General features: G+C 39.8%; 1 protein-coding gene across 2 annotated transcripts in view; it reads left to right on the top strand.

Moving 5' to 3' along the window:
• Window positions 1-24,797, top strand: part of cacna1da (calcium channel, voltage-dependent, L type, alpha 1D subunit, a) — a 60,018-nt gene that overhangs the window by 11,354 nt on the left and 23,867 nt on the right. The window contains exons 3-20 of one of the 2 annotated variants that reach the window (XM_087176025.1): window positions 7,669-7,808; window positions 10,554-10,726; window positions 11,363-11,515; window positions 13,776-13,972; window positions 14,374-14,477; window positions 15,962-16,131; window positions 17,699-17,773; window positions 19,164-19,251; window positions 19,602-19,628; window positions 20,094-20,254; window positions 20,827-21,052; window positions 21,228-21,435; window positions 22,092-22,212; window positions 22,411-22,498; window positions 22,612-22,642; window positions 22,749-22,903; window positions 23,015-23,144; window positions 24,685-24,744. In XM_087176025.1, the coding sequence (XP_087032151.1) occupies window positions 7,669-7,808; window positions 10,554-10,726; window positions 11,363-11,515; window positions 13,776-13,972; window positions 14,374-14,477; window positions 15,962-16,131; window positions 17,699-17,773; window positions 19,164-19,251; window positions 19,602-19,628; window positions 20,094-20,254; window positions 20,827-21,052; window positions 21,228-21,435; window positions 22,092-22,212; window positions 22,411-22,498; window positions 22,612-22,642; window positions 22,749-22,903; window positions 23,015-23,144; window positions 24,685-24,744 (2,307 nt within the window). The remainder of the gene's footprint in view (window positions 1-7,668; window positions 7,809-10,553; window positions 10,727-11,362; window positions 11,516-13,775; window positions 13,973-14,373; window positions 14,478-15,961; window positions 16,132-17,698; window positions 17,774-19,163; window positions 19,252-19,601; window positions 19,629-20,093; window positions 20,255-20,826; window positions 21,053-21,227; window positions 21,436-22,091; window positions 22,213-22,410; window positions 22,499-22,611; window positions 22,643-22,748; window positions 22,904-23,014; window positions 23,145-24,684; window positions 24,745-24,797) is intronic. The other variant, XM_087176026.1, reaches the window with a different exon arrangement.

Here is a 24,797-nt window from a genome sequence, read left to right as displayed (position 1 = left end):
CATGATGTCACTCTGACTCATGTGACTCTGGCCTTGCCGCCACTAGTCAGATGTGGCTTTTCATACACGCACATGTTAGTAACTCTCAGGTGGTTATGTAGAGATGTATCAGAAATACAGGAAATAGACAATTTGTATTAGAGCAGCAACAATCAGTCAATGAATCGGTTTGTCGATTGTCAGAAAATTAATCAGCCTTATTTTTGATTTTACAGCCAAAATTCTCTGGGTCCAGCTTTTCAGATTCAAAATTTCTGGTTTTCTTGATCCTCTACACTTTGGATCTTTGAGTTTTAGACTGTTGGATTACGCAAAACAAGGGATTTGAAGAAGTCACCTTTGCCTGTGGGAAATTGCAATTTTATGACATTTTACGATTTCAAATCATTAATAAAGTAATTGCTTGAGCTCAATTAATAATGAAAATAATCAATTGCAGTCCTAACAAACATACAGTTTATGTAATGGCTTCTGGCAGTTGATATTTGCAGCTTTTCCTCAAAAAGTGAAGTGAAGAGTGAAACTCGAATTTTACGCCAATTGTAATGGACATTTTTCTGAAGATTTACAGTAAAATAAGCTTAAAATTATAATCGTGTTATCTGGAACCCATGAACAATACAATGATCACCACAATCCCCATTCATATGCAGTGAATGACAGTGCATGTCATTCATTTCCATTTTTTTGCAATCATTCTCTCTATTCTGTTATCTTACCAGTAATGAAATGTCCTCCCAGTGTCTTCATGACCTCATTACTTTACATAAAGTATCAAGATTTATTATAGGCTGTCAGTCAGGTTGTCTGGCCTTCCTGGTACATTTTTATCATTGTGTCCTTTCTTGTGTGCTCTGTTTATGCTCAGAATTTTTGTCATATTATTGATTGTTAAAATTGTTTTCTTATCTGTCCCTGAGGTGGACGCAAAGTAAGGCAAAAGCTTTGTGCTTATTGTATTCTAGTTGATTCAGTGTCTCATGGGGAGTTTACAAAAATAGATAATGATAAAGATAATGATAATGATGGACCTTGCGATAAGATTCACTAAGGTGCAGTCTTGCCTTTACACAAATTTAATGGATTAATTTACCCTTTTATGTAATTTTCTAGTAATGTGGTTGGTTTTCATCTAAACGTAGAATACAAATAGATTATTATATGTTTTGTATCTATCTTTCTGAGTAAGCAGAAGGTTGAATTTGTCCTCTCTTTAATATGATGCTGTATTCAGACCTTACTTTCATTTGTCTACATGTTTTTCTGCATCTTAAAAAAACAGTTTGACATTTTGGGAGGTACGTTTATTTACTTTTTTTTTGAGTTAGCTGAGAAGATCGATACCACTCTTAAGCAACTTAATGCCAGTAGACCATTAGCTCATCTTACAGTGTTTTACTCAGCTTTTGTACAGATTAAGCAAATGAGACACAATGTGTTAATAAGTCAGCTTTAGACATGCTAGTAGGTGGATTTTGTTACCTTCGGACAGAGCCTGGCGTTTCCATTCTTCGTATTAAGCTAAGCTAACTCTCTACAGACTCTACCTTCATTTTATTTACTATACAGACATGATTTCTTTTTATCTCAGTCAGTCAGTTTCATCTCAGTTTTTTAATCTAGTAACTCTCAGCAAATAAGTGAATATGCACATTTTCCAAAATGCCAAATTATTCCTTCAAATGTTCTATGCTGAAACTGACATCAGTGATTGTGGGATGGGATATGGCTGGTTTTGTAGTTATAGAGGCAAAAGTCAACATTTGATTGTGGGCTGTGATTAGTTTTGATTCTCCTGGTCTCACTTCAGGAGGCTGGAGTTTAACCCTGACTTTATGTAGATGATAAATGGTAATGTAGGATCAGTGGTACTATAATTGCAAGACAAGCTGTTTCATTGTCTTTTTACGACTCCATTTCCACTCTATTTGTATGCACCAAATTAAATTAGTGATTTTTTGTGTGTAGTGTGGAGGAACACGCACAGGGTCTCCTGAGCATTGCAAAGGGGCTCATCTGAATGCTTAATAGGTTTACATTACTGCTGTCTGCCTGGCTCAGTCATAAGGCGAGTCATGTAGAGGAATGCTTGGTTCAGCGGGTTAGCATCCTTTGTCATATGGTGAACTGAGCTCTGTGAGTGTGTGAGTTGGACTGAGTTGTGCCTGTAGACATGAACACTCACTGTGTGGCAGGGGAAGGGTCTGCTCGACTGTGAGAGTCGAGGAGGAACGTGTATTATGCTGTGCGGTATGCTGCTCTGCATGAGTTTACTGTGTGCTGTTAGCATGCATGTTAGGACATTAACATGTACCGTGTATGTGTGTGTGTCTGTGTATGCATGAGTGCATGATGTATCATGTTGTGATGTATACCGCAGAGAATAGCAGCAAGTGAAGTGAACATATTTAATGCTGATAAAAATGCATATACTATATGAGAAAAGAGAACATACTACAGTAAGTCTCTTTACAGCACAAATAAATGAAGATGAGTCAGAGATATTTATGGTCATCCCCAAAGGCCTCTTTCCTCACTCTCCTCCTCTCTCTGTTGCTCTCCCTCTTTCTATTTCTGCTCACAGTTCAACCTGCTGATGAATGAATAAATTGCTGGTTAATTGAGAGGGAATGGTTATTATTTGCATTATATTTAACATGCTTTCATGAGCCAGGATATGGCAATTTCCATAAATTTACTGTAGCTTCGATAGCTAAAGCTGCTTTGACAAGTTATTACATGCTGGCTTCAGTATCTTTACAATCATTGCTCAATTACTGCTGTAGACCACTTGTAATATTTCATTTTCCATTCTAATTTCCAATATTCAAAAAGAAAATTAGTTTATATCGCAGCAATTATTTGATAAATCTTTGGCATGTATATAAACAGACATTCTGAATCTTTTTTATTTATTTGTATTTATTAACCACTAACACCAAAGCCTTATATAGAACAGCATATTACTACAGCAGCAGTTAACTGTCGGTTCTTGGTCTGTAAATGCCTCTAAAATTGTTCACTTGTCTCTCTGTCACTTTCCGTTCATCCTCGTATGAATCGTTCTATTCTCTCTGCTCCCTACGGCGCGAGCATGCTCTGTCGTAGAGGCAGCAGCCGTGAGCTTAACTCAACCTTTTTACTTCAGTAACAAAGAGGCCCATGTCTCTCATTCTGGGCTAAGTGCTTCTCACAATTGTCAGTAAACTGTTGGGAAAACGAGCCCCGCAGCCCACAGTGCTCTTGCATTTATGGTGTCCGCGGAGAACACAGAGCAAGGGATTAAGGACTCCCTCAGGCGGAAGAAGTTATTATGTGTATGATAATATATTGTGTGTGCATTTGCCTGTATTGTGCAGTGGTGAACCGTGAGTATTAGAGCTGGGCCTTCAACTCAACGATGACAGGTCTAAAGCTGGCGACCAGTTTAAAGTTGTGCAAAACAGCAACATGCATAAAGATTTACGTTCTTAAACTTAGCTCACATTGATTCAACACAATTCAACTGGTGATTTCGTTGGCTGACTGACTGACTGAAGTTGCTGATCTGATACCTTAAATTCCTGTACAGAAAAAGGTAAACCCCGTGAGATAGCTCTGGCCTTCAGCCCTGGGGAAGGCCTAGGGCAGTTCCTCCAACATGAAAACAATTTCTTCAAGTTCCGACTGGGGCACTTTGGCTATGCTTGTTTTGCTTAGTTTGCTGTCTACAAATTGGAAGTATCGCCACAATGTTCTGTTGAGTTTTCACCCATTGAGGATTGAGAGAAGACAGCGAGCAGACCTATTCGAAAAAGCCGATGACATTTTCCCCTGTGCGATAGCTCTGGACTCGAGCCTTTGGGAAGGCCTAGGGCAGTGATTTTTGGTCCCATCCACTATAAATGAAAATGTGATTGGTTAATTCACCTACCACTGTCTAAACAAACACCTGCAGGAGTGGGGGCTTCAGGTCTTATGTTTTGTTTATGAACTCCTAACGAATGAGTGATGCAAAAATGAGTTTGAGTAACTCTTTATGAAGCAAATTTGATGAAATGAAAGAGATTAAATGTAACATTTAAAATGCTGAGGCCCACAAGGCCCTGACCGTTATTCACAGGTATTGTACATTATAAGAATTCAATGGGCTTCCCATGTGAAAAGTTAAATGACGGTGCCTGAGACAGTCAGTGTTGGGTTGTACTGGTGGACTGATATTACAAATACCAGCCTGTGTGCAGAGCTTCCGTTGACCTGCCTCATGCATAAAGGATGAAGAGGTCCTCTCTCTGGTTTCATGTCTCCAGGGAGGTCCCAGGACTGTCCTAAACAGCTGAGTCACCCTGTGGTGTGTCCACCTCCAGCATCTCACACTTCTCACTGCTCTAACATACACATACCACCTTTGTGTGCCTCTGCTTTCAGCCTCACTCCCAGTCGACCTCAACCCGATGGCTTAGTGTTCCTGTGTTCTCTCTGTCTTTGAAACAACTGGTGAAAGGCGCAATGTTGAGTTACATCACTGGCTCTAATCTCTATATATCCTCTAAAAACAGCCATTTTATTCAAAGTGTGTTTGTCCTCTTTTTAACCTCTGCATCCCTCAGATACATTCAAGCCCTGAGAGCTCTCTGACTGATATTTCAGCCTCGTGAATGAAGAGTTTTCACCCTTTTTGTGCTGTATTCTTTTTGTTTGTGCTCCTACCTTTGCTTCTTCTGCAAAGGCATGATGCTGAGTTGCAAAAGGTTACTGGCTGACAACACCTGTGCATAGCCAAGCAACTTTCTACCTTGTTGGCACATATTCTCAATTAATATTCAGCCTGCTGACTAGTTATTTCCTGTCATAGAAGTTCAGAAGGTACAATCATGTCAGCTGTATGTCCACTGTATTCTTTGTCTTCAAAAGACAATGGCAAAACGTTTGACCAGTCTACCTTTATTTGCTCCAGTGTTTGGTGTGTCAGGGCCGTAAAGATTTAACACAAAAACAAAGCATCTGGATTTTTCAGTCTTGATATGAGATTACAGGGTTCTACATAAACCCCCCCCCCAAAAAAAAAAAAACACTGACATTTTACTGTTCTCACCTTGGATGAAATTGCAAATACTCTTGTGCACCTGGTCTGAGTGATTGTAAAAGTCCTCATGCTGTTCTGTGAATATGTGCTGGGACAAGTGTTGGAAAGTGTGAGAACCAAAGCAGATCAGAATGAGGTCAGGACAAGGTGAAATTTTGCTGCTCCGGTTAAGCGATGTTGTTCAATACTTTAGAGAGACACATTATAACTGAATTAGTGTTTTTACTTATATTCAATAGGTTTTTAAATGTACAAGAAAATCAACGTGTGACACTGATAAACTAGATTGTCTAGAGTCACGCTTGTAGTCTTGGGCTCAACAGGCTTGACCGGCCAATCCAAAAATATCTATGTGTGCGTGTGTATGTAGCTATGTGTGTGATCCCATTTGTTGAGCTCATCTCTGTGTTATTTATGTAACAACATTCACCTTTTATTTTGTTTTTGTATTGGTTCATTGTTAACATTGTAAAGTGTTCATAAAAATAATACAAATTTACAGTGTTAAGTTTTTGCACTAATGAAGCAGCGAAAAAGTACAAAAGAATAAGATGTGAAGTCAAGAAATAAGGGGCCCCAAAAGCTACAAGTTCACTGGTTGTACTGTGCATCTGCATCTTCATGGCCTTCATTACTGAATCTTGTGGCCCAGGCTTTATAAACGGGCCGTGTGTCAATGACTTAATAATTTTGTTTGTTTTAAACCTGTTATTATTGTAATTTGTAATGTGCTTATGTGTTTTATCTAAAGTAAACATTCAGAAAAGCAGGGGGAAATTACTATTATAGGAGTACTGTGGAGCTAGAACCAATGATTATTTTCCAGTGGCGAGCCGTGAGTTTTATCGGGGTGAGATGCGACAGATCCATTTTACCAGTCTGCACGGCAGCTAACAGCTCTTTTCATCTTTGTTGCTGGTGACCAGTGGAAAACTCATGCAAAACAGTGTAGCAACACACATAAAGATATAAATGCCTAAACTTTTGCCAATATTGACATACACATCGTTAGCTCAGTTCATTTTATAGAAACCATGAGTACAAAAGTATGATTAATTCGGATTTACCGGCATCGCAAACCAGCAAGACGGCAAAATGGTGGCGACTCCATATGTTTGAAGCTGTGCAGTCAGATTGTCTGTCTTTTCACAAACTATTTATATTCCTTAAGTCTGTAAGGGTTCGCATATCAAATAAACCAAAAGTGCTTTTCATAAAAGTATTTGATTCTGAATTTTGAATATTGTGATGTGAAGGAAAATTGCAGACAGTCTGATTACTTTGCCAGTTGTTCTGTGACTGTTGTCTGACTGACTGAAGTCATTAATCTGCTAGCTTAAGCCCCTTGAGCCTTCAAGTGATTTTTGGTCCCACTCACTATAGATTAAAACCTGATTGGTCAATTCACCTGCCGCTTTGTAAACAAACACATGCAGCTATAGGGGCTTCAGGCCACCAGTTATGAAGTCATCACCAATGAGTGAGCCAGCTAACCTTTTCTCTGCCTAAGGACAACAAAAAACAAAAAAAGAAATCTGATTGGATAACTATGTTCATGGTTTTAGGACAGTGACCGTTTCATTTCTGAAGAAAACTTGATAGAAAATGAGGCTAAAATTAGGATTAGAAGGGAATAATTATAAAATTAGAATTTGAAGAGAATAATTATCAAATGAAAGAGATTAAATATAACATTTAAAACGCTGCCTAGAAGGCCCTGATGGTTCCCCACTGTTATTTTCATTATCTGTGTGTTAGTGTGACAATTTATAAGGAATTTATTAATTTATAAGGAATGAATGAATGAATTAAACAATTCCCTAAAGGCCGAGGTGATGTCTTCAGATGTCTAGTTTTATCCAACCAAGAGTCCAAAACTTAACGTTATTCATTTTACTACAATATATATAGAAAAATTAGCAAATATTCACATTTGAGTTAGAATAGGATACATTTTTTGCATTTTCTGCTTTAAAAAAAGACTTTAATTATTAATCCATTACCAAAATGAATTAAAACTAGTAATTTTATCTCTAGAGTTCTGGTTTAATTCTACGTGTCTGAGGAAGTTATGAAACTGCCATGGAGGTCTGTAGGGGTCCAACAAAAAGTTTTTGTCCTTAGAGTTTAATCCAGCCATGGCATTTGTTGATGAACAGGTATCAATGACCTACTCAGCAATAATCTGGTATTTGGGAGGAATTTAAAGAGAATTTATACTGTTAACATTATGAAACAGTAAGTGTACTAGGACACAATGAGTACAAAAATAACACTGTAGATTGGGAAGAATTATGCTGTATGTTGGGGGCAGTAACCCAATATTGCCCTGGATTTATTTCCATCATTGTCCCTGGTGTTTCTACGGAACGTTTCTTTTTCTATACTTTATTATGCACATTAATGCTCACATCACATTAATCTGTTTATCCATTTGTGTCTGTGTGTACTTGTATATTCTGTCCTCAAGTGTTTGTGCCGCTGTGTGTTGTCCATCCGACACACGGTATTAATATCATGCTCGTGTTTTTTTATGATAATCAATGATATCTAGGTCCTATTAACAATCTATTGTTCTCTTTTCTCTGTTTGTGTGTCCATAGGAAACAGTTGAGTATGCCTTCCTCATCATTTTCACAATTGAGACCTTTCTGAAGATTATTGCTTATGGTTTGGTGATGCACCAGAACGCGTACGTGAGGAATGGTTGGAACATGCTGGATTTCGTCATTGTTGTCATAGGGTAAGTCCTCAAGTTCACTTATTTCAATTAATTTATTTTAAGGAAACGTAGTGTCTGCCCTAATACATGTCTTATTAGATATATCTGTTTGCAGACCAGGTCATGAGGTCTGGTTATTTTAGTAATGGTCTTTGAATTTGCACTTTGATCTCAGTTTGACAGTTGCAGTTTACAGTGTTTGTGAGAGAGGCAGTCAGTGTTACAGTTAAAGTTGCTCAAGCCTCTGCTCCAAGTGGCCAAGTGCTAATAGAGACCCTCATACACCCACAGTATATGACCCAGAAAAGACAGAGAGAATAAATCAGAGCTTTACCACTACTGGAGTGAGTCACCATCTCTCCATACTTCATCTCCTCTCCAACACTCCCTCCCATCGTTCCCTCTCCTCTCCTCTCACTGACTGTCTTTCGCTCACATTCTCCCGTCCTGCTCTGCTTTGTCTCTGCAGCTCTTTCTTATTACTCCCCCCTTCCATTTTGATCTCTCAAATGGTTGTACTTCATGATTTACACTTCCCCACCTCATGCCGCCCTCATTTTTATCTCCTGCACACTCTCCTCTTATTATCTTCATCCTTATCACACCTTCTTTTTTCTCTCCTCTATCTTCCTTCTTCTCTCTCTTGTCTCTATCGCTCCTCTAATACACACAGTCCACTGGGTAGCTGGGTCAGATCTCTGTCTGTATGCAGCATGCAAGGTTGATCTGCCATGCAGTCAAATGCAAAGACGGCTGCTCCTGCTGTGGAGAGTGACCGTTGCTGCTAAATCACTGAAATGGCACACCAAGATAATACTGCCAGTAGCTGATGTGAAAATATAACTCAGTATGGCTCTGAAACAGTTTTATAAATCCATGTCAAAGGTCAAGGTTCAGTCCACTTCACCACAGGCTTCAGTATGTTTGTGTCTTCATAGATTATAGGAGGTCACATTATGGTTTTACAGAAGAAAGAAAAAGGGTGCAAGATATGGTTCACTTGTGCTTTATGAAGGATGTGAATGTAACTCTGATCTTCATTGAGAGAAACATGTGGAAATGCAAGAAAAATGCTTGTAAGGTATAATTTTGCAGTAAAAAGCCTCTTTTCTTTAATTATCTGATGGAGAAAAAAGTCAAAACCAAGTGGTGGAAAATGTATTTAAGATTTATTAATGTAGTGTAAATTAGTTTTGCGATGAAGAAAAAATTACCAGTAAGGTCACATAGAAGAACATTCATTGAATGTATCAGAAAAAAGGGACGTTTTTAAAGTTTGAGTATACAAGTTTGAAGTGGAGGTGAGTAATCATGACAAAGGAAGCTTGTTTTGTAAAGGGCAATGCCGTTCTGTTTTCTACAAATAATGTATAATGTACAATGTAGGTAATTTTTGTGGTTTTGGTACTGTTTTGGTTCACTCTCACCACTCCCATAGAGTAGCTGCGGTATACGTCTTTTTGTAGATGAACCCACTGTTCTCCCAGAACCAAACAGAGTGATTTGTTGCAATGGGGCGAAAACATGTAAAATTACTTCAACTGTCTTTTAAATAGTGAGGAGAGACACTGGGAAACATAATCTGACTTCACTGGTGATATATCACTTTTGTGAAAGCGGGTCTCCTAAGGTATGTTCAGTAAAAAAAAGGTATTGATATGTGAAAGGTTTTCGTTTGAACATGACTGGATGAGTAATGAAACCCGAGTGGCAGGCGGTCAATCTTACAGCTGTGAGTCAGTGTAACATAAGTCTGAGCAGACTGTGCTTATAGGCCCTCAGAACTCCTTCCAGCCCCTATCGGCAGCTTCATTCACCACTTTTAGTCCACAGCTTTGATGTGATGTGTCGAGATGATTTCCCCTCTAGGCTAGGTGAGGGATGTCTAACTGACTGCAATGAAGCGTCCACTGTCATGGCGAGACATTCGTTCACTGCTGGTTTTAATTTAGGCTTGCAGTGGGAGACTGTTTGTGGTACATTTATCTGTTGTATACAAACATGCTACTTATATGCTTAAAATGGGCATTGAGCCAGAGGAGGTGAGATGCTGCAACATTGGCCTGCACTCTCAGCTTTGGCCCTGGCTTTATACTGAGAGGCTTTTGTTTAGCGTAGTACTGTAAGTAATAATCTGCTAAGGAAAAGAAATAACTGGCATAATTTTGTCAAATTTTCAAAATTACAAGGCAGTTAATCCTAATATGTGTTTCGTAACCATTTTTTATACCACTATTAAAAGGTGCACTATATTTGATATATGTGTAGTACTCTTATTAATACAACTGTTTGCTGGTGAAGACACTGAAAGTGGGAGCTACCAGCAGAAACGAATGGAAGACAAATCATGGATTTTTGAAGTTTAAAGCCATTGAGGAAAGTGATTAATTGTTTGGTATTAACAAATACTGAGCTTGTAGATTTTATCACAGTACACTCATTATGTCAGAAAATAGTGTAAAACGCAGAGTTTAATTTGCAGAGCCCAGGGTGACATCAACTAGCACTCCAAAACCCAAAGACATTTAGTTCAGTATCACATATGACAAACACACTTGGAACACGTGGAATCGATTATCAATTATCAAATCAGTTGCTGATTAACTTTCTGTCAAATGACTAATTGATCAACCGGCTACTCACTTCAGCTCTAATAACATGAGATAAGGCTGCTCTGGAAACGCAGTGCACCGTTCACTCAACACTCACATGCTTACCTTATCACAATAATACTGTGACTTTCTTCTCTTTGTTTTGTTCTGACAGACTCTTCAGTGTTGTCTTGGAGCTTTTGACCAAAGAGGAGAAGGGAGATGGTGAGGGAGATAAAGAAATCCCGGCGATGCACGGGCATGGGGGTAAACCAGGTGGATTTGATGTTAAAGCCCTTCGAGCCTTCCGTGTGCTGCGACCCCTGCGGCTGGTCTCAGGAGTACCCAGTAAGAACAAGAGCTGCTGAGCTCCACATACCATCACACATGCAACATATGTTAACCCAGTGTAACCCAGTACATAACATTTGCTACATATTTTCTGTATATATTGTATAATGGTCTCAGTCCTTCTTCCCAGTAAGGGTAGGGTCCAGATGGTCTATGTTCCATCCCTGAGGACTGTTTTTCATCTGCTCAAGTTCTACATCAGCGCCCTAGAGACATGAGCTCTGTGTGTGATAGAAACAAACAAACTCAGAGTAAACACTTCTGACACATTTTCTGATCTAAATGTGGTTCTACATGTACTGAAGTATATACCGAAAGTAGTTTCAAACTTGTAGATAAAGCAGCACTGATTCATGACAGTGATGAAAGTAGGAAAAACATGCAGAATACGATGTTGTCGCACACTTTAATGTTTTTGATTAATGAAATTGAATGATTAAACTGCATTTAGGCGGTTCGAAAGTAAACAGGAATACATAGCAAACAGGGTTGACAGCTGGATCATCTAGGGACTCTTGAGTTTTTAGTTGTAAGAACGGGAATAGGGAAGAGGCCACTGAGTTCTTAATGTGCATACACTTGTAAAAGTACAGCCCGGCTTCATATAATGTCTCTGTTTTCTTCTTTGCATAGGTTTACAGGTGGTGTTGAACTCCATCATTAAAGCCATGGTCCCTCTCCTTCACATTGCCCTCTTGGTCTTGTTTGTCATTATCATCTATGCTATTATCGGCCTGGAGCTTTTCATTGGCAAAATGCACGCAACCTGCTTTATTCCTGGCTCAGGTACGCCCTCTTGATTGTGTCTTTTACACTTGGAATCAAATCAACCTTTTAGTATTGGTATATTGTGCATTTTAAAAATTATAATAAGCAGTTGTTCTACGTCTAAAATCTCCTGACCTAAAAAGTACTGTGCACTGATTTTCAACAAATACCAACAGGCATTTCAATTTGATAATAAAGGGGAAACAAGCCTGATTTTTAATCTGACAGCACGTGTACTCAGCTGAGCAGGTGTACAAAGGATTTTTTTTTCCACATTTGTCAAGGCAAGTTGACATAATAGCTTTTGTGCATTACACTTTGCACAAACTGAAAAACAGAAACTTTTTTCACCCTGGAGCTCTCATAATATTATTGAAATCATTTTGCGTCAAATGGGGGAAAAAACTTGATCACTGTATTTCTGGTTTCAACACAATGACAAAAAGGACACACTCCCACAGCGTATCAGTTTCTACAAACAGCAAAGTTTACACAGCTTGTGTGTTTCTGTCTAAAAACACATTTTGCTGTTTTGCTTCATCGTTTATTTTTTCACAGCATGTCTGTGGATGTCACGTACCGTGTGGGTGATAAAATGCAAGTCTCTTCAAAACTCAACCTGGCCAGGTTATTCTCTCCAACGGGGGCTGCTTAAACACTTGGCATTAAGTAAAAATAAGACAATGTAAAAATACTCCATTACAAGTTAAAGTCATTTGATATCGTACTTCAGTAAAAAGACCTGTGACTGACATTTAAAGATTGTTAATACTGATGCGTCAGTGTATTTTATTGTTTTAGTTGGTTGACATGGAGCTGGTTTTAACTACTTTACAGTTTGGTAGTGAAGTTCAGTGGTTCCTAACTAGGAGATTGAGCCCCTCTGAAAGGTCAAGAGATAAGTCCGAGCTGTTGTGAGATGATTAATGGGAAAGAAAAGAAGAAAAAACTTCTGATACACAAAACTGTTTTCATATTTTGGACTTTTCTCTAATCTTTGTGTTTATGAGAAATAATGGCTAACATTACAAGGAGCCACACCTACAGTATGTACTGATTTTATACAAGAAGTCTCAACACAAAACGGTTAAAAACGACTGTGGTGTAGTGGAGAAGTCTGAAGTAGCACAAAATGGAAATAGTCAAGTAAAGTACATACCTCAGGCAGTCACATTACACTCAATTAGAAAACACCTCTGAACTATTTGTCCACCAGGTCACCCTTTATTTTAGGCTTAGAAAGAATCATTTTTGCTGTGAGGCGCTGCAGTAAATCAGAGTGCTGCTGGTCATATCTGGTGTTTATTGCCACTGATTTCCTGATTCACAAGGTTTCGATTCCCGATTCGAATCAATTCGATATTGATTCAGTTTGAGATATTTCATCTACAATATCAATTTTTTTCTTGGATATGAGATTCTCAGAGAATTAATGCTGTAATTGGTTCCTCTAACCTGGTGCATTATTAAAAACATGAATGCTTATATTATGAATTGACAGCAGTTAGCCGTTACATCAATGCACTGTCTGTTGAACGTGACCAACAGTTTAGACACATACCTCAAGAAATAATATGTGTAATATACGTTGTACCTTAGTGCACCGGCTACACTCTGTATGAACAGGTGCACACGGCTTCTTGCACATCTTACATATAGTTTTTCCTTTGCTCGTCTCTCATGATTAGACGTGCAGTGCTCTTTGTTTACGTACTGGAGCGCACCTATGGTACAACGTGATGATTGGATTTAGAAACATTTCAACTGGATGTGAACTGTGGATATTTTTATTTCATCACCTTGAGAAAAAAAGGGGCGGGACATCATGCCGATGTCTCCGTCAACATACAACTCACGTCACACAGATACAGGAAATAAACGGAAATGAAGCGTCTCGGTTTCTCTACTTTCTCTGATTACACCTACAGTCACCTGATCAGATCTCGTCGTGACATCTTCACACATCCACAGGAGAGTGTAGAAGACGTATATTAAAAGATCGATCTCGTGTTTTATGAATCCATATCGGATTGTTCAAATGAAAATCGATTTTAATCGGAGAATCGTTTTTTCTCAACCCAAAGTTAAATGATTAGTCTAAAGTTAAAAGACAAAAGTGGCGGAAAATTTTAATGTAAAGTAAAGACAATAAAGAAATGAATGTGGGCTGCATATTCTGTATATTGTAAACATGATGGGGGTCAAATGCAGTGATTTTCAGTATTTACATAAAATACATTCTGATTACTTCAAACTGATTTTTCCTCTCTTTCTGTAGATGCGATAGCAGAGGAGGAACCAGCTCCGTGTGCGATCTCAGGGCACGGGCGCCAATGCCCCATCAACGGCACAGAGTGCAGGGAAGGCTGGCAAGGTCCCAACGGTGGTATCACCAACTTTGACAACTTCCTGTTTGCCATGCTGACAGTGTTTCAGTGTATCACCATGGAGGGCTGGACAGACGTGCTGTACTGGGTGAGTTCCTGGCTCTGTCCTCCCAGTTCACTAACCTGTGACTGTCACACGCCTTCAGCCTTAAATGTCTGTTCAGATCAGACACACAACAGTAATGTGACTGACACTCTGATGATGAGGCTGCTGATATTTTCCTGAGGCAGCCCTTATCACTCTGATATGATTGATTGACTAAATGATTGAATGCATTCAACAACTCGTGTAACAACATGATGCTATCCTTGCACTATTCCTGCAAAATCTCTATTTTTCCTGGTCTGGTGAAAAATCTACTATTTAACTCTTGTTCTGTTCTTCTCGTCTGACAGTTTCTAGCTTTAACAGCTTATTTCACTCTTTTCTTTCTCTTCATTCTTCCTCTCTTCCCCTCCTCTCCTTCCTCCATGGCAATGCTCCTCCAGATGAACGATGCTATGGGCTTTGAGCTTCCATGGGTGTACTTTGTCAGTCTTGTGATCTTCGGCTCCTTTTTCGTTCTTAACCTGGTTTTGGGTGTGTTGAGCGGGTAAGCACTTTCCTCTTGGTTGAAGGCTGGAGGTTCTCTGTGCCTGTGTGTGTTTTCTGTCTGTAAACCAGCTACGTTTGGCTCCTGTAGGTCAATGACGCCATTGGATGGGAGACACCTTGGATTTATTTCGTTAGCCTGATCATACTGGGCTCCTTTTTCGTGTTAAACCTTGTGTTAGGTGTGCTAAGCGGGTAAGAGGCAACCTGTGCAGTGGTTTTGGTCTGCAGTGTGTGTATGCTGTGGGTTGTTGTGTACCCCGCACTGCTTGCTGTGTTTTGGAAGTAGTGTTAGCCTACGAATTAGTTTGTTCTATGCTGAAAATTCTTGGGATGTGGGAAGTACGCAGATCTTGACGGTCTTTATACAAACATTTTGAGATAATAAACCAATGATTGGTTACTCTGTGTTAGGCCCTCAAGATAAATGTATATTCTCTGACCTCTGTGGATGTCAAATTATCACGTCCTTTCCACGGCAACTGCAAAGTGAGTGTTTCCTCCCCCACCCCATCCCCAACCCACCCAACCTCCTGAGAGAGAAATTAATCTTATTCCTCGCCCTTCACTCCCTCTGCGCTCCTAAGCTTTCTCAAACCCCAGTTTGCTTTCCCAGCTCTGAGGAGTGGGGGTGGGGTATTATAGTAGAATTAACTCTGGATGGTTGACCAGCCGGCAAAGCCTGATTTTGAAAAAAGCCAACAAGGTTAACATAATCATCAACTCAGACACTCCTCAGTCGGCCGCTTGAGATTATTGAGTCTATTATCAACTTTCTAAATGCGCTCTTAAAAATGCTACTGTGATGCCTTCTTGCCATCAGGTATTTTTGTTTTTGTGTCAGTTATTCTCACATGTTTGACTTTTTTAACCATCACAGCTTAAATACATATTTTTCTTAGTAATGACAATATCCCAGCATGCACTGCGTACACAGTATTTACCTCCTGTCTACAGGACGCTTACATATTGCAGTCTCCACAGTAGTTGTTTTATATAATCTATGAATTCAGATGCTGTGCAAATGTTGCATGTCTCTTGAAACCATCTGTCTACCTAAATTGCCTTTTGTGTATGATTAAGATGTTCGCCCTGAAGGATACGCTACTGTACTGTCAGGCTCTAAATATAGCACTGTGTGGTCTTTCAAAGGTGTACATCTCCCTCCAGTGGCTAGGTTTCAGAAAAACACACAGGGCATTGAAAGGCTTTGATTGAAGTATGTGAATATGTAGAACACAATACGGACAAGGAGAATGTTCAGGAAATACAAACCCGGGATATCTTATTTCAGTTGAGTGAAAAGCCGCCTGTTGTCCCAGGTTTAAAGTCTAGGAGGGAAGAATTGTGTATTTCCATCTTGTAGTTTTGCTGTGAAAGTGTGCGCTCTTTGTTTTTTGTGTGTGTTTTTTGGTCATTTATGCACTCCTGTGTACTTGTACGTGTTTGCGTGTTTCGTCTGTGTCTGTGCTTCTGCAACCCCAGAGAGTTCTCCAAGGAGAGAGAAAAGGCCAAAGCTCGTGGAGACTTCCAGAAGCTGCGTGAGAAGCAGCAGCTGGAGGAGGATCTGAAGGGTTACCTGGACTGGATCACTCAGGCTGAAGACATCGACCCCGACAACGAGGATGAGGCCGATGAGGAGAGCAAGCGCAACCGTAAGCATCTTCCCCCCACTCCCTCCTTCATGTGGTTGAGAGTAAAGCAAGAGCCTTTCAGACTGATCGAAACTGTTCGGTCTGTTCGACTGTTTTACTCAACAGAGGGTTTTGATTCCTATAATTATAATTAAGCCTATTTTTACATAATCAGAATACTGGGTTGAAGCGAAAAGATGATTTCTCGCTGGAGTAGAAATATTTAAATATATAAACACTGTTTAAAACAGAATATATTTTTTTTTCCTTGAGTTCATGTTTCTATTTGGAGGTAATGTGCTCTATTTTTCTTATGCCCCAGTTAACTGGTCAATCGTGCTGAGACAGATCAAGCACAGATACAGAGGGTATTCATTCTAAAGGAAAAAGAGCCAAGACATTAATCTAAAACTACACTCAAGTCTTTTCTTCTTTTAACCTCAAGATTTTATGAACAGTCACGCAAGGAGAAATCCACCTGAGGAGAGAATTTCAACTTTCTCCACCAACAGTAGCATCAGTAAATTATTATGCAATTAATGCAAATCTTAATGGGTCAGAGTAAGCCTTGCAACACTCAGTAAAAGGTCAGTTACACTCACACAAACTGCAGAACGACAGTTAGAAATGTAACATAACACAACACAGAATTATCAGCAATATTTGTGGCGTAGTCTGTGATCCTTTCTTGGCTACACACAGACACAATACATACATGCACACATACTGTATACACAGAGGCATGTATTGACAGAGAGAACAAGAGTCTCTTCCTAGAGGTGTTCTATAATAACATATGATATGTGTCAATGTTTGTCACTGATGGAAGTGGAGCACGCTGTGAGTACCACTGGAATTTATCTGAGAAGGAAAAAAGAAAACATATTACTTGAGCAGTAGAAAAACTCTTAATCCAAATCCTCTTTATATAAGCAGCACACATGATGCAGAACAGAGAAACTGCGACTGCTGCACCTTATATGTTGAGCATAGGATCTCTGTTCTTTGCACTCTGCTCATTACAAGCTCCCCTCATTTTAATGTACTGTGTATCATTTACTGTTGCCTCTCCCACCTGTTTTTTCCTTCAGTTATACCTCATGTACTGTGTAAAGTCCGATGTTTACTCTCTAATTTACAGTCGCACCATTACAGCTAACATTTATCATGAAGTGCAAGGTAAAGGTTCTGTGTTGTGAGGAGGCAGGTCCATACTGCTTTTCTTCAACATCCATCATGGCTTTTGGTCTCTGTTGACGATACACGAGCCCCTACTAACATGTTAGCATGCAAATGCTTTAATTTGCACTGTAACATGTTAGTACAGGGCCTTGTCACCTGCAGGCGTTTCCTGTGACTAACAGCTCTCCATGTCGTTCTTCTGCCCTCCTCAGTGTCTGCAGCCCCTGTGGCTCCTGCTGCGCTTGTCATTGTTGGATATTGATATTTTGAATACTGTTGTTGTCCTGTGGTGCTTGTGTGCTCTGACCCATTTTGATAGCAGCCCATTCTCGCCCCTCCCCTCCCCATGTCCCTCTGCTGTGCCGTTGTGTCTGAATGCATGGGCTTGCATGCATTACACATGAAGGGGTGACTCTGGCTGACCTTACAGAGAAGAAGAAGGGAAGGTTTGGGTGGTTCAGCCAGTCGTCCGACACTCATGGTAAATCCTGTGGTTTCCCTCCAGTGTTCTCTAGCTATTGTGTGTGTGTGTGTGTGTGTGTGTGTGTGTGTGTGTGTGTGTGTGTGTGTGTGTGCGCGTGCGTGTGTGTGTGAGTTTGATGCTCAAATTGATCTCATGTAGAAAAATAATTACAACTGTAGAATGTTATTTTTACAAAGATAAAAATTGACTGTATTTGCTGATAACTACTGCTTTTGCACTAGAAAAAAACCCCCATCAGATTCGCTTAGTCTATAATCACTGCTGTGTTCTTCACAAATATGTTATTGGACAATAGATGGTGCAGGAAACTAGGATATCAATTTTAAAGATGAGCAGCAGGTTCCAAAAAGTCCTGCTGAGTGAGTCTGTGTGTGTCAGTGTGTGTAATACCTCATCACTATGTGCTTAACTATTGTGTTAAACCTTGTGTTTGAGCATCACAGCCTTTCAGTTTTTGTTTACTCCCTTTTTTCCTCCTGTTTTATCCCTTTTTTTAAAGGTCCGCTGGCTCTAAATGAAAAAGCCTATCTTGTGTCAGTGAGTCAGATATGGAGCAGTAATACAGCTGTGTTTGATAGCAGGCACGCCCTGTTTCCTTCCCATGTCCCATTTCAAAAGCTGGGGCTCAGTGTGAATATAGGAAACAGGGCTAAACCCAGATCACTACTCCGGCAGTCAGCACTATTTTCAGAGCTGAGAGCTGTCTGACCACTCAGGAATCAAAGCCAACACGTCTACATAAGCTAAGCAGCGGCAGCACACACACACCGCGCTCCCTCATACGAGTTAAAGCACTGAGACGTTTCACACAGTTAATCATCATCTGTCTGCACAGACAGTCTTTTTAAAGCACCGGCAGTATTTGGAGTGTAGCATTTCAGAGACAGCTTTAAGAGCTCTGTCCTCTTTACCCTGCTCCTTTCTTCCCTTCGCTCCTCATTGTCTGCATCAGTCAGCCCCTGTAGAGCAGCTGTCCACTCGCCTGTCCCATGTCAGCTCCCTTTCAGCACTTGGTAAATGATACTGATGATGACAGTGATGCACAGCCACAGTGCTAAGCGCCTTCTTTTTCGTGAGGTAGTTTTGTAGTTGCACTGTGGTTTTGGAGATTTTCAGAGATTCTTTTTTAAAATCACTTTCAAACAGTTGTAATGCACTTGGATTTAAATTTTGTACAATATCTTCTTTTTTGCATCTTTTTGATTCTTTTTGAAGAAACTCAAAGTCAGAGTTGCCTGATGTGATGCAGGCAGTGTCCGTTTTATTTCTTTCCGCACGTCTTCCCGCTGGGATGCGCTGCACAGTCTCTATCTGAAGAATCTTGTGCCACTGTGATGTGCAAATGCAATTTTTTTTTTTTAAGTGTCTGTTTTATTTGCTGCTGCAGCGAGCGTTCCAGCCAGTGAAACAGAGTCCGTGAACACCGAGAACCAAAACGGGGAAGATGAAAAGACGCCATGCTGCGGACCTCTGTGGTGAGAAGATACAGCACTATGCACGACAAACCTCTTCAAAAACACTAGCACCGTTATCACATTAAATTACAGGACATCAGATCGCTGTCCCATGTGGTGTAACCGTTGCTACGGAGATTTTAAAAAAACATCTGTCTCTCACATCACAGGCTCCCAGCACAAACACTCATCAATACATTTTAGTGCTTCTTTCTCTTCCTTTTGATTTGTAGTTAAAAAAAAAAGTGGTCAAATAATTACAGCAAACATCTTACTTACTTACTTCATCTTGCAATCTTACTAACAACTTTCCATTGTTCAACAAACACCCTGCATTTGTAAACTTTGACAAATTCTTTTTTTCTTTTCAGTCAAAAAATTTCGAAGTCAAAGTTCAGGTCAGTATTTTTGTAGGTCTGTGTCTCTGCATGCTGCATACAGCTGTTAGGATAAGTTTGTGCCTGCATTAGATTATACAGATTTTTATTTTTTATTAAGTGCTTGGCTTTCATTTTACTGTATTTTAATGAGACTTTTCTGGTGGCTGATAAATCAGCGGCTTTTATAAAGTCAGCATGTACCATATGGTATTTTTAGAGAGTAGCCTTACGCAGTATTTTTCAGCTCATTTACTGTACAGTATGACTTGCAAAAAATATATCGATGCAGATCCCTCATGGCCCTTAGTCCACTGCATTCTTATTATTAATGGAAACAAACCTTTTGTGATTTCTTTTAAAAAAGTACTGAGGCGATGTATTAATTCTATTATTTGGACATTACAAGTTATGTGTTCCTCTGAATCACAAAGTGAGTCATAATAGTGTTGTAGTTTGTATTAATGTTGCTTTCCCCTCCTGCAGTCGGCGCTGGCGCCGCTGGAACAGGTTCTGCCGCAGGAAGTGCCGGTTGGCTGTCAAATCGGTGCCTTTCTATTGGCTGGTCATCATCCTGGTGTTCCTCAACACCCTCACCATATCATCAGAGCATTACAACCAGCCCCTGTGGCTGACACAAGTGCAGGGTATGAACAACACTGGGCTGCTCATGAAAGTCCACAGTGGCCAAATGTGCATCCATTGTTACTATTATCACAGTCGACTTTTTATGTTTTTGCTAGTTTTAGCAATCCTTTAGTTAGGATTTTTTCATAAAGCTGAAACACAGATTTTCATCAGAGAAGCACAATTAAGTTAAGTTAATTAAGTTTTCTTAATTTTACACATTATGATGATCACATATTTTAACATTTCCAGTATTTTTACATGAGCCACAATCAGATGAAGGCAAAATTCCATTAAAGGAAAATATAACACTTTTCAATATGGTAGTACATAAATAGAAAAAGACACAGCTGAAATCTCTGTGCATCTTTATTGCACTGAGTTTAGACTCTGAGAACTGAATAAAAAGAATATTCCGTAAGACTTGGTTATGTGATCTGTTTAGCATGCTATATCTGAGTGTTTTACAAGCTCTGACAGTTCTATGCTGTCAAATAATTTAGATCTTTTCTAGCAAAACAGATGTCAACACTTTAAACCCCTGATCCCTCTCTCCATTTATTCGTGTGTTTTTTAATCTTCTGACTTTCAGATGTGGCCAACAAGGTGCTGTTAGCCCTGTTCACGTGTGAAATGTTGGTGAAGATGTACAGTCTGGGGCTACAGGCCTATTTTGTTTCACTGTTCAACCGCTTTGACTGCTTCGTGGTGTGCGGAGGAATCACTGAAACCATTCTGGTCGAGTTGGAAATCATGTCTCCCCTCGGTATCTCTGTGTTCCGCTGCGTCCGTCTGCTGAGGATCTTCAAGGTCACACGGTATGACCCGTATCTTGCTCTGTTTGTGTGTGTGTGTATGTGTGTGTGTGTGTGTGTGTGTGTGTGTGTGTGTGTGTGTGTGCGCGTGTGTGTGCGTGCTTGTGCACAGTGTATGTGTGGTGTTCAGTTAATCACCTGTCTCTCCTCTCCTCTCTTGGTTGACCTTTCTTTGCAGGCACTGGCAGTCTCTGAGTAACCTGGTGGCGTCTCTGCTCAACTCCATGAAGTCCATTGCTTCCCTGCTGCTGCTGCTCTTCCTCTTCATCATCATCTTCTCCCTGCTGGGCATGCAGGTGTTTGGTGGAAAGTTCAACTTTGACGAAACCCAGACCAAGAGGAGTACCTTCGACAACTTTCCCCAAGCTCTTCTCACTGTGTTTCAGGTATTTACATTTTCAACTCCTGTTCAGATTATGACACATCTCTACAACACAGTCACTCCCATCTGGATAACACGCATGAGGTGGAAAATACACACACTTAGAATGAATTATGGTATGAGGTGTGTTGAAGGCTAGAGAAGAGAAGTAGAGCTAGACCAATAAATCAGTCTGATATATGGGCTGATATTAGCTGATGGCAGGCATATCGCCATCTGTGTGTGTTGCATGATAAGTTACAAGAAGCTGCAGCACAGAAATGCCAAACTACGTTTAAAGTAGTTTAGAAATTACATTGTCACCATTGCATAGTTTGACCACCAGAGAGCAGCAACGAGTGGATTTTTTTTCAACCGTAAAAATATCCCACTTCATATCTTGGTCACAGTAATCCAGTATCAAAAGTCCAGTATCAGTCGGACCATAAGCAGTGGACGACTGCAATAGCGGTACCTTTATGTATTTGTTATGTTGTGTCAGGTATAGTATTTTATTTTGACCTTAGAAATTTTTTAGGACACTCAGTCACTCCACTATTCTCTGTATGGATGAAATCTTCATGATTTTAACTTTGCTCAAAACGATGCACAGTATATATAAATGTTTATTATAGATACGCAGCAGGGATTTGGAAAATTAAGTGTTATGATCGATTTTAGATCCTGACCGGAGAAGACTGGAACGCTGTTATGTATGATGGGATCATGGCGTACGGAGGCCCTTCCTCCTCTGGGATGATTGTGTGCTTTTACTTCATCATCCTCTTCATCTGTGGAAACTGTATCCTCTCTCTCATCTACTTGTGATGCACTGTGCGGGAAATATTCTGAGCAAGAATGTGGTTTTAATTTGTCGCTGGAGTAATTTTACTGGTATAAATGACATGGCTAATCTTGTTTCAGTCATTGCTAACTAACTGTGTTGTTATACTCGGCGGTTTTAACAGGAGAGTTGTCCTTTACTGAACACTCTGCTCAGATATCCTGCTGAATGTCTTCTTGGCTATCGCTGTGGACAACTTGGCAGATGCAGAGTCTCTCAACACAGACGAAGGAGACAAGAAAGAGTGACTACTTGATCCCCTGCTTTGTCTTTGTGTGACAAATATCATTTTATATGTTAGCTTTAAATGCTCAGATATCTATCATTCATAAAAAAAAAAAAATCTGTTTATTACAGGGACAAAAAGGATGATGAGAAAGACGAAAAGGTATTCTCAGTTTCCTTCCAACACTGAATCATTAAGTGACTTATCTTTACAGTCTGAGATGTTAAGTACACTGACACCGACTTCACACTGTCTGCTTGACTGTAAGGAGGAGGAGGAGGACAATGATGATACAGCAGCGGAGGAGGAGGATCCAGAAGTACCATCGGGGCCTCGGCCAGTCATCTCTGAGCTGGTAAAGAAGGAGAAGATCACTCCTATCCCAGAGGGAAGTGCCTTCTTCATCTTCAGCAGCACAAACCCGTAAGACACGCTGACATCACACACACACACGCGTCACACCTGTATACAAACAGGTAGCGTCGCATATCACACTGAGGTCAACCGCTGTGCTTTGTTTCCTTTGTCCTCCAGGTTTCGAGTGTTTTGCCACAAACTCATCAATCATCACATATTCACCAACCTCATCCTGGTGTTCATCATGCTCAGCTCCGTCTCTCTCGCTGCCGAGGATCCGATCCGAAACTTCTCGGCTCGCAATATTGTAAGTTTCCAAACCTTCCACAGAAATGCATCAAAGCTTCTAAAAGACTGTGTAAAAGAAAGCAAAGAAAAGTGGGTGAAGTGACATTATTGATAAATCACTTTTCCGCTAATAATGTGAATTAAGCATTTGAAGTGCACTTTTTGTCATAAATCTTTGGTTCTTTAAATGACCACACTCGCGGTTTTGCATGTTTTAGCCGATTTATTTTAACTTGCATACTTTACATTACTACGGACCAGTTATGTAAGTTTATTCATTGAATTCTTACCATCATGTCTGTGTTTTAACAGACAGATTTGATATGCAATAGAAAGGCAACTACATCTGTTGCTGTTACATCTGTCTAAAAAGTTATACAGTACACGTCACAGTTAGCAAAACATTACACAAAGAAACATTCTGTAGGATGTCAACAGATAAAAAATAATATCGGGTCACTGGTATGAAAAGGACACATTTATCTTTTGCATTCATGTTTGTGAGTTTGAACTCTGCCCATAAATCAAAGAGTCGTTTTCTGTTGAGAGGCTAAAGCTGTAATTTTTGCTGCTGTGGTTCCACTTTACACCACAGAGAGGGCAAAAGAGAAAGAGTGAAATATAAAGAGAGAGAAAATATTTCTTTTCCTTGTACACCATCCTGTCCTTGACAAAATATTCCACAAAGATTACTTGCAGTTATTTTTTCCAGAACATACATTCAGTTTAATTGTCAGGACAAAGACTGTTCCTGTCAGGACACCCAGGACAAATAGTTAAAAATATGGTCTGTCTGTATATAAAGGTGACATCTGGTCACCCTGTTCTTGCTGGTCTGTTTCTACATTCATGATTTAAGGGTTAGGTAGGCAACAGCAGCCTTTTAAATCTAAGAAACTACCAAATGCGCACTATCCCTTTGTCTCTTGGAACTGTTTTTCCAACAGTGAAGCTTATGAACTGCAATGCTTGTGACTCACACATCTGAGATGTCAGTGCGCCCTTAAATGCACCATGAAGGAGAGTTTTTACAAATGGTGCCTGCATTAACTCACCGAGGATCCAACGCTTTAAAAAAAATGAATATAATTAATTAATCACAGTGATGAATACTTACTTAATCTCCAGCTGTTCTGAAATGAGCTGAGATATGGAACTGTGCATTTCGGTTGGCAGTAATGTTAAGAACATGCTTTTTATATTCTATGAGCTAAAACAGGCAAAAACACCAGTACGGTCGTCTAAATAAACCCTGAGGCACTGATATTTGTGTTTCATTTTCTGTGCATTGTAATGATTTTAAATGCATTGTGATCACTATGGTTACATTCACTCATGACTCTACAGTATACTGCATAAGAAATGGCAAAAGAGTAGTGAATTAACTTTATGGAAGTAATTCAAATTTACTGCGTGGTGTTTACTCTAACAATCCCTTTCCAGAAAATGATACAAATGTTTTATTTTTTTGTTTGTTTTTTCATTCATTTTGTTTTTATATAATGTATGAAGCTGCACAATGAACTGTCTTTGTTAAACATCTACGTTGCTTTTTGCAGATACTTGGTTACTTTGACTATGCTTTCACGGCTATCTTTACTGTTGAGATCGTTTTGAAGGTAAATGCCTGTGTCCCCTGTCCGTGCTGTGACTAACCACACCCCAATAACAC

The sequence above is a fragment of the Seriola lalandi genome, unplaced genomic scaffold (genome assembly GCF_002814215.2).
Source record: "Seriola lalandi dorsalis isolate HSWRI2012SDOR001 ecotype SW California unplaced genomic scaffold, Sedor1 jcf7180002054522, whole genome shotgun sequence".
Lineage (NCBI taxonomy): Eukaryota > Metazoa > Chordata > Actinopteri > Carangiformes > Carangidae > Seriola > Seriola lalandi.
This window is presented reverse-complemented; position numbering and strand designations above follow the sequence as displayed.